This window comes from Carassius carassius, chromosome 41, assembly GCF_963082965.1.
Source record: "Carassius carassius chromosome 41, fCarCar2.1, whole genome shotgun sequence".
Classification (NCBI taxonomy): domain Eukaryota; kingdom Metazoa; phylum Chordata; class Actinopteri; order Cypriniformes; family Cyprinidae; genus Carassius; species Carassius carassius.
In genome coordinates, this window is record NC_081795.1 from 13,734,803 (window position 1) to 13,745,131 (window position 10,329).

A 10,329-nucleotide genomic window follows, 5' to 3' on the forward strand; every position below is an offset into this window, starting at 1 on the left:
GAAAAAAAGGAGGGAAAGGGCCCAAGTGGCCAGAGGAGAGGGTGTTTAAGCAGTTTATATTGTCCCTCCCCCAATGTCTCCCAATCAACATGCTTCCTCTTGCCCTGATGTTGTTGATGGGGCCTCTTGGCGGGCGGGCTGGCTGCATTAACAGATGCACAGCGAGCCAGGCAGGAGGCGCGTGGAACCTGTGCTGCCACTTTATCTGTCCTTTCTGCTGCTTGAGGTGGCATATGGCATGTGGTGCCTGGAAAGAGCTGAGGCCATGAAATGGGGCTAATAACTTCAGTTTGAATGATGTGGGGATGTTGTAAATTGTCTTGAAGTGGCCATTACTGTAGGATGTGGTGATGTAAACATTATCAGCAAGTTGTTAAAGGCTTAAAATGACTTTATAGAGTAAGCTGAAGACATCAGAGTAATATTTTATGCATCTGGCTTAACCAGTCTATGATTTCTCTTTCCTCCTAGATGTTCCTGTCATCCAGCAGCTCAGAAGAACCTTCAGATATTTCAAAGATTACCGACAGGTTAGAGCATACAGAAACTTTTCCCCATTTATTTATGCATAAGAAAGAACTGAAGATATAAAATACAATTTTTCTCTTTCTGTTTCTCTGTTAGATGATCATCGAGCCCACAAGCCCAAAGCTTCTCCCAGACCCTCTGAGAGAACCCTACTACCAGCCTCCATACACTCTCGTGCTGGAGCTCACCGATGTCCTCCTCCATCCAGAGTGGTCGGTAGGTGTCAGCTCAACCAAAATAACCGACCACGAGAGCACCTGTATTTGAGAACCGTTGAAACACCAATGCGCACTACTGTTCAAAAGTTTCAAAAGGGGTCAGCAAGATATTTTTTAAGAAAATTTTTTTTTACATGTTTATCAGAACTGACAGTTAAGAAGATTTCTTTTAAATGCCGTTCTTATGAACTTTCTATTCATCAAGGAATCCTGGAAAAAGAATGCATCAAGGTTTCCAAAAAAAAACCTAACAAAAAAGTAACACATCTGCTTTCAACATTGATAATAGAAATGTCTCTTGAGCAGCAAATAGCATATTAGAATGATTTCTGAAGAATCACCTGACACGGAAGTAATGATGCCGGAACTTCAGCTTTACCACCATATACCTTTACCATTAAAATAGAAAATAATATTTCACATCATTACTGCCTTTTTCCGTCATTTTAAATCAAATAAATACAGCCTTGGTGAGCATAAGACACTTCTTTAAAAAAAACTTTCAAAAATCTTACTTGACCCCGAACTGTTGAAAAGTAGTGTAATTGGGTTTACTTATTAAATTTTTATGGAAATTCAGTGTGAGAAATACATTTTTAAAAGTACAATTTATATGATGAAATAAACTCAATGGAAGTCTGTTTCCAATTGAAAAAAAAATATAATACAAAGCATCTTTATTTCTTTTAATGAAATTACTTTTTTTGTCATTTCAAAGACCTTTTATCCTGAAAAGGGTTGCATACTGCATGTGTTCTAATTATAAAATGCTATTTAATATAGTTTGAAGTGGTGCTTGCCACACCATAGACCATGCCAACTACCCATCTCAGTGCTGCGGAACATACAGTTCACATTCTCAGACCTATATATAAATAGATCTAACATGATTCTGAAACCTAGATTGGTTAGATTGATTCCCCTGGTCAACTTTTCATGGGCGTTTAGTTCCTAATTACATGCCCTGTGCTTTTCCAAACTAAACCCAGCTGCATCTGCTCTTGTATATTTTGTACATGCACTCTACATGCAGTGCTGTATAATGTGTATTTTTGTGCACTCCGATCCAGGCTGCAATAAAATGTCTCCATTTGAGCGGTTTGAATTGCTATTAAACAACCCCTAGCTTATCAGTTTATTACAAACTATCCTTATCAATTTCTGTTGATCATATGAGGCCATCTGGAACACTGTTTTGGGCCAACCACCTATCACCTCCCGTACCTGCTCCCTCCTCCCGTTTGTTCACTCTACCTGGCCAGCTGTGAGGGAAGGGCCACACACAGGTGACAGGTGGAGCATAGCTGACCTGTAACCTGACACACCTCAGCAGACTGTTACCGTAGCGCATGGCACAGTGATTTTTGTTGGAGACTGTACTCTTACTTTTTGGTTTTGTCTGACATGTATAACCGGGTATAGGTGTTCGGTGCCACATAAAAGCATGGTTAAAGTATCTGTTACTCTAAACTATACAACAGTACAGGTTCTGTCTCAAAGTACAGAAGAGTTTGTTGAGTTTGATGCTTAAATGCAACTTACTTGACATATATTTAATACAATCAGTTGACGTGAAAAATGGTTCTTTGCTCTGCCTTTATTCTACAGACTGATGATTGCAATAGTCAAGCTCTAGTTTTCCAGTAAAAGATCGAGAAAGGCTGTCTAACAGCATATTTGATTAAAAATGCATTCCAGATGGGACGTCTAAAGATGTTTGAGATTAAATAGCACAGGAAATCTGAAACACCACACATGAGCAAAACACGTCATGGATTGCATAAGAAGACCAGGCGTGGGCTACTAATGGCTAAAATCTGTTACTTATTATTTCCTTTTTTCCCCTGAATGCATAAAAATAAATGCAAAAATACATTACCTTTCGAAAGTTTAGGGTCAGAAAGATTTCTTTTGTTTGCAAGGACTGCATTTATTTGCTAAAAAATACAGTAAAAACCGTAATATTGTGAAATATTATAAGTTAAAAATAACTGTTTTCTATTTTTAATTAAAAAATGTAATTTAGCTAAATTTCCAGCAGCCATTACTTCAGTCTTCAGGGTCACATGATCCCTCAGAAATCATTCTAATATGCTGATTTGCTGCTCAAGGAACATTTCTTACTATTATATCAATGTTGAAAACAAATTTGTTGCTTAATATTTCTGTGGAAATATACTTTTTTCAGGATTCTTTATTGAATAGAAGGTTCAAAAGAACAGAATTTATTTGAAATTATAAATGTCTTGACTGCCAATTTTGACCCTTGCTGAATAAAAGTATACATTTCTTTCAAAAAATGGTACTGACCCCAAACTTTTGAACGATAATGTAAATTTACATGCAGATTGATCCGTTAAAAACAAAAATAGCAAATATAAAAAATATTAATTACAATAAATATTATTTAAAAAAATGAACTATTAAAATAATTTTAATGAAATGTGTTTATGCTGTATTTGAATGTTTTCTGGATCTCCTCTGCCCCTCTAGTTGGCCACAGGTTGGCGTTTTAAGAAGAGGCCTGGCATTGACTACCTGTTCCAGCAACTGGCCCCGCTCTATGAGATAGTCATCTTCACATCAGAGACGGGCATGGTGAGTCCCAGTGCTGGTGAGGAGCCAGACTGACTATTTAGCACAATAATGCAAGTGCGAAGCACTTGTTATTTGTTTTTGTATACACAGTTTCAGTTGCAGTTGAAAGGAAACATTTCTTGAACCCTGCTTAGCATTGAACCCGCATTCAATAGATGCTATTTTGGGTACAGTGGCACACCTAATTGTCTGTTGATCCAACAAACACACATTCTTGTACTTAAATATAAATGATGCCATCAGTGAGACCTTTAGTCTGCCGGTGATTGTGTGTGTCTGTTGTTTTGTTGGTGTGGCACACTTGTAAAGTCATACAAATGAGCCTTGTTTTGATTGAACAGCCTTTTGCTGCTGCGGTGGCTTTTTTTTATTCTAATGCATGCAAATGTCAATTCACCATTTTAGCTGTGTAAAAATGGCCCATCCACTGTCTTGATGCCATTTGTAATTTATGCTTTTGACAATATTTTAGGCTAAATATGTTATGATGAGTCATTTTAGATTTTAGTCTTGATTCCACTATATTATGTTTTACTTTACTTAAAGGAATAGTTCACCCAAATTAAAAATTGTTGAAAATCTACTCAACGCTCAGGCCATCCAAGATGTAGATGAGTTTGTTTCATCATTTTGAGATTTAGAGAAATTTAGCATTACATCGCTTGCTTATCAATGGATGCTGATGTTTTCATTCTGACGGCAGCCATTCACTGCAGAGGATCCATTGGTGAGCAAGTGCCTTTTTTCTCCAAATCTGCTTTGAGGAAGAAACAAACTTTTTTATGGCCTAAGGCTGGGTAATGTGCATAAAAGTGATTCCTGAACACATAATATTGTATGTTTGTGTGTGAGCAGACTGCATACCCCCTGATTGACAGTATAGACCCTCAAGGATTTGTGATGTACCGGCTCTTCAGAGATGCCACACGCTACATGGAGGGCCACCATGTTAAGGTAAAAACTTCACAATCTGCTTGTCTTTACATCTGCTTCTCGATATCATGCTTTGTTGATGTGTGTGCAAACTCAATCTCAGTATTTAAAACACTTCTCTGTTCCTGTAAACTGTGTCCGCGACTTACCATAAAAATTCAGCTGTCTAGTATTTCACCCCTACATGGTCACGAGTAGGCAGCTCCGATCACGATCGGCCGATCGTTATGCGCATCTCGTCAGTAAAGCCGGTTTTCTAATCAGCGGTAAATTCCATCAGGTGCGTGATTTCACATAGAGCAGCTGTTACTACACAGAGCCGTTGTTAACTGAGAAGATGCGCAAATCCACGTTCATTTTCAGCGTTAATTTGCGTATCTTCTCAGTTAACAACGGCTCTGTGTAGTAACAGCTGCTCAATGTGAAACCACGCACCTGAGGGAATTTACTGCTGATTAGAGAACCGGCTTTACTGACGAGATACGCATTAATAATCGGCCGATCGTGATCGGAGCAACCCTAGTCACGAGTCTTTTGAATCACAATATTTGAGATAAGCCATAAGTCGCAGAACACTGAAATATTTCACAGGGCTTATAGATAGATGCCCCTCATTTGACCAAAATTGTAATGTTTACTTGTACAGATGTTGATAGTTTGGTTTCACCAAAGTACGCATGTTCCGTAGAACTGTGAAGTTTCGAAATGTGTTCATTCTCATGCTACAATCCTGATTCACAGATGTACCATTCTTAACTTCCTAATTTCTTACAGATGGCTATGAGTAAAGCTTCTCTATGTGTATGTAATGCAGTATGGTCTGATCTTATTGCTCAAGATAGCCCCCGCCCCATGGGCCCCCTCTCCTGATTGACCCAGGCAACATTATGGCACGATGCCCCCCTTGTCTCTTCTGCATGCCGTCCTTCTGTTCACCCATTGATTTCCCCACTGCTATGTCCTTATTCTTTTTTTCTTCTTCTTTTCTCAACAGCCCAAGACAATAGCAGTTTCTTCCCCTCCTCTCCTCCTCCTCCTCCTCCTCCCATCTTTCTTCTCAGGCCTCTTTAACCTTCAGCCCCCTCCTTTTTCCTTCGTTAGGCGGTCCGTCATTACCTAAGCTTTCTCCTCATTAGGTTTCTGAATAGTGCACAATGCTTAAGATCAAATTTACTTTACTGCATTACAGTGTACAAATTCAAATTCAACTTTAATAACCATTATCATATACAGTGTCACTTTGCTGAAGGGCATGATTTATTATTTTATTCTTTATTATACACTATTATTCAAAAGTTTGGAGTTACATTTTTTTTATTTTAATTAATACTTTTATTCAACAGTGATGCATCCACTTGATCAAAAATGACAGTGAAAACATCTGTAAAGACTTCTATTTTAAATGAATGCTGTTCTTTTGAACTTTCTATTTCTGAAGAAATATATTCAATTTAATATTTTTGTAGAAACTGTAGTACAGCTGTTTTCAGTATTTGATCATGTGAAATGTTTCTTGAGCACCAAATCTGCATATTAGAATGATTTCTGATGACGTGACACTGAAGACAGGAGAAATTATGCCGAATGATGAGCATACAAGGCATCTTTAAAAAAAAATTGCATGTTAAAGTACTATCATCAATCTCAATATATTACTTGATATTACTATTAATATTATCTAGATTTGTAGAACATGTTTGCTAGTAACAAATTAGAGCAAACGTCTTTTGATCTCAATTAGTTTTTTTGTGTTTTATAAAATAATTATAATATACATTTTATTTTATGGTGGATAACTGATATTACTAAAAGTATATAGTTTTTTGTCCAGATAAAAAAAAAAAACAGAACCTAAAATAAAAAATCAGCCAATAATCAAAGTAAATTTAAACAGTTTTATAATGCATAGTATGAAAAATATATATTCATTTTGAGATTTGCTAAAGAAAACATTTAACAGCTTTTTAAAATTTTATGTGCTGAATTGAAATGATTTCCAGTTCATACACTCACGCTACTTCATAGCTGCTTCGGATTGTATGGAAGCAGAAATGAGAATATGTGTGTGTATTTGCCAATATGTCTTCGCTTCGGTCACATTTCACCACTGCCTGTCTGGCCTTGTCCACCAGACCCCCATCAGCACTCTCTCTCCATACACTTTCTGCCAACCCACGTTTATTTCACTCGGCTTCACTCTTCTCTCCCTCCCTCACCTACCATCTGGCTCTCAGAAGCCTGTGGGGGAAGGAGCAAACAAGTCTGATAAGTGTCTCTTCTAAAGAACTTTGAAAGAAAAACTCATACACTTAGGGAAAGCAATGAAAATGTGAAGAAAACTGGTGTGATGACAAGATTAATACTAAAAGCGAACGTTAGAGCAGCATAATGTGTTTTGGACTAGCCTGAACTTGATCGCTTTGAGCAAAACATGACGGAAAGGTTCCCTGGTGTTTATGTAACATTCACAACTGATCAGTTTCCCAAGATGGCCTTTCTGTGAATCGTTTGGTACAGTTATGACACCAGTAGATGCTGCTCCCAACCCCCAACACAGAAAGGGGGGCGGGACGGATTTGATTGACAGGTGCACAGCGTGGCACGTGTGTATAGTTAGCGGCACGCTTTCTCCGGCTCGTGCTCCAATGTTTCACCTGGGAATTGGAGAGACTGTTTGACTCTGCAACATGACACTCTTACGCCCAGCTGGCTTACACGGCTCTGGTCACACACCCACATTTAAGATTAAATACACGCTAGCTGCATAAACATACTAATTATCATTAGGTTTCACATTCTGATTGAGATGCCATTAAGGTCACGTGACGCAATAATCCATAAAAATCTCATTATTTAAACATGCACGCTCATACACTCAATAACAAATACAGTGAAACACACTCTCATTCCCGGTGGGTTCAGGGCGTCCCTCATAGGGAAGGCAGATGTGGGTTATTTATTGTAAATGCTACAGAGTGTGCCACCATCAAGAGGGCTTTCTTTTTGAGGCCCCTCCATCTCTCGCACACACAATTTTGTATTTTTTTTTTCGGCCCCTTGGGGGGATGCTGATGACCTCAGTGATAGAGAGAGTGCAGCGTCCCTGTCCATCTGCTCTGTAGGACACCACTGAGACAGCTGTCCCAGAGAGAGAGAGTGTGTGTGTGTGTGTGTGTGTGTGTTTGTGTGTGAGCAAGCAAGCGGGTGAACGCCGGGGCCAATGGGCTGGTGTTAAGTCTTTGCACCCCTCCACAAATGCATAGGTGTAAATATGGTTCACATCAGTGTCACAGAAACGTTTGGGGTGTGAGAGGTCACATTTAACCTCAATTTGTATGTATAGCTGTGATAAGTAGACAGAAGCTTGTTTACTAGATGTCAGGGCTATTGAAGCAGTAGGCCGAGTGGTGATTTTGCCACGGGTAAAGGGTGTTTTGGAGATTTAACCATAGTAAGATCACTGTACCACACAGCCTAGAGTGACTTTTATCATGCTGTTGTTGTTGTTAACATTCATTTTAATAAAAATAAAAGTCTGCTATGTTCAGCACATATACAGATAGAGACAAGTCTAAAAATGTAAATGAAAAAATGTAATATGATTATATAGAATTCAAATGTATTAAATATATAATATAATTTGTATGGTGTCATATATATTTCTATTTTTATATTCTTAATTTTGTTAGTTTTTATCATTTAAATCATTAAAACGATAGCAACAGCAATAAGCAGTTTTTCAAGTACATTATCTTTGAAGCATATTTTGATCAACTCCTTTTTGGTTGATTCTTAAGAAAAAAGAAAAGTCTTAGTTTGTGCTTTTTCTGTTTTTCTTGCCTTGAATAAAGCTGTGGTAGCTGGCATGGTACAAGTTATAAACAAAAAAACGATATATAAATAAACATCTATAATAATACAAACGATATATTAATTTAATCATGTATATTTTTGTACATTATTATATATTTAATATTTTAAGAAATGATGTATTAAACCATTGGTTTAGTCTCATTTTATTGTAACTTTTTTTATTTAGTTTTAGGTTTAAAGGTTTAAATCTGGGATATTTTTTACTTGTCAAGTCATCTTGTACATTTAAAACTTTTTTCTAATCAAGTTTTTTTTTCTTAACCTTGCTGGTAAAAATCTGTATATGGTGCATATGCTTAAATGATATTCACTAATGACACTAATTGTTTGTCCTGCAGGACGTGTCTTGTTTGAACAGAGACTCCTCTAAAGTCATTGTGGTGGACTGCAAGCGAGAGGCCTTCGGTCTGCAGCCTTTCAATGGCTTGGCACTGCGCAAGTGGGATGGCAACTCAGAGGATCGCACACTCTATGACTTGGCTGCTTTCCTTAAAAGTGAGTACGCATGTGTGAGAAAAGAGTTCTGGGCAAATGAGAGTTGCTGGATTATTGTTCATTTGTACAAATCATTTGACCTCTTGTATATGTTGTGTAGCTATAGCCATCAGCGGAGTGGAGGATGTACGTTCAGTGCTAGAGAACTATGCCCTTGAGGAAGACCCCATTGAAGCCTTCAAAAGAAGACAAGCACAGCTTGCACAGGTACTCATTACATTTCTTTTTCCCTGTCAGATGGCATATTTAGTGGTATTTACTAATACTGCATGAATGTTTCGCACATACAGGAAGAAGAACAGAGACTTTCAGAGCTTGCGCAACAGAAGAAACAGGGATTTTCTTTAGGTACCATCACAAGTCGTTTCTGGTCCCGGAAGCAGCAGTGAGGACTCGTCCTGCTCACACCCATCTGAAACGGTCCCACCTTGACTGTGACCAGCCACTGAGATGAGGATCATAGTCAGTCAGGTGGACAGTGTATGTGTTAGGGAGGGAAGAATGGGAGCAGAAAGGCATTTGTGCAAAAAACATTCAGTCAGCTGCACTGAGAAGATGCTACCTTCCAAAAGATGTCCCATTCCTGTGGAAAATAACACTTTGTGAACAGCATACATGCAGATATGGTGCCATAATGTGTGATCTCACTGATTTGAAAATGTTTCAGGGTGGTTGGACCAGTTCCTGTCCACTTCTTGACTCCCTTATCTCTGTAAAAACAAAGAACTGCATAGCACCATGTGAACTGAAACACTGATGCTGTTTCCAGCAAGTAGATCCTATGTCAAACCCATAACTGTTGCTGTAGGCAATAGCCTGATATTAGACTTCAAAAATGTCTGCTCAAAAGACACGGTGCATGACACAAAACCTTGGATTTATGTTCATGCTGCCAGTGAGATTGTCTTGGTGATACTGTTGCAGTGTTGAAGAGAACTTCTCAAACAAAGCTCAATTTGGTTATTTTTCTCTTCATGACAGAAATGGCCCATCATGTCTGAGGATGTGCTCGTGGAACGTTCTTTGTATTGCTTTTGTTGTGAAACACCCAGAATATCCCCAATAAACAAACTATAACATAATGTGTTTAATGTTTTGCCATGGTATTTTAATTTTTTTCTATGCTTAAAGGCATCATCCAGAGCAAATCGGCTTGAATTATGATGCTTTAAATGATGAACTTGTACTTGTTTATTATTTTATTATTATTATTAATCATAATTTGTTATATGGCGGATAGTTATATAAGGAGAAGAAACTGTAGATTAAGTGCAACACAGTATATTATGGAACCCTGTTTTGCAATTCTAAGGGGGAAAAATCAATTATGAGATAGAAACTTGCGATTCTGAGTTTACATCTTGCAACTCTTGCTGCTCTTTTTATATTTTACAATTCAGACTTTTTTCTTAGAATTTTTTTATTTTACATCTCTTAGTTCGGACTTTAATAGAATTTGATGTTTTGCTATTCTGTGAATTTTGAGGGAAAACAGTCTGAATTGTGAAATGTTATTATGTTAACTTGCAATTATTATTTTTTTTGGTGTTTTTTTTTTTTTTTTTTTCACCAGTGCATTATTATGTCCCAGTTGTTTTATGTAATGCTGATGAATTATTGTTTTTTTTTTTGGCTGTGAAACTTGTTTCAGAGAACAAATTAAAATGCTCAGTTTAGACAATAT

The 10,329-nt window shown here is 37.6% G+C and overlaps 1 protein-coding gene across 1 annotated transcript in view; it reads left to right on the forward strand.

Moving 5' to 3' along the window:
• LOC132122788 (mitochondrial import inner membrane translocase subunit TIM50) overlaps window positions 1-9,727 on the forward strand; it is a 35,397-nt gene extending 25,670 nt beyond the window's left edge. The window contains exons 5-11 of the mRNA XM_059533202.1: window positions 472-530; window positions 625-744; window positions 3,240-3,344; window positions 4,200-4,298; window positions 8,489-8,645; window positions 8,746-8,852; window positions 8,936-9,727. Of these exons, the coding sequence (XP_059389185.1) occupies window positions 472-530; window positions 625-744; window positions 3,240-3,344; window positions 4,200-4,298; window positions 8,489-8,645; window positions 8,746-8,852; window positions 8,936-9,034 (746 nt within the window). The 3' untranslated portion in view covers window positions 9,035-9,727. The remainder of the gene's footprint in view (window positions 1-471; window positions 531-624; window positions 745-3,239; window positions 3,345-4,199; window positions 4,299-8,488; window positions 8,646-8,745; window positions 8,853-8,935) is intronic.
• The last annotated feature ends 602 nt before the right edge of the window (window positions 9,728-10,329 follow it).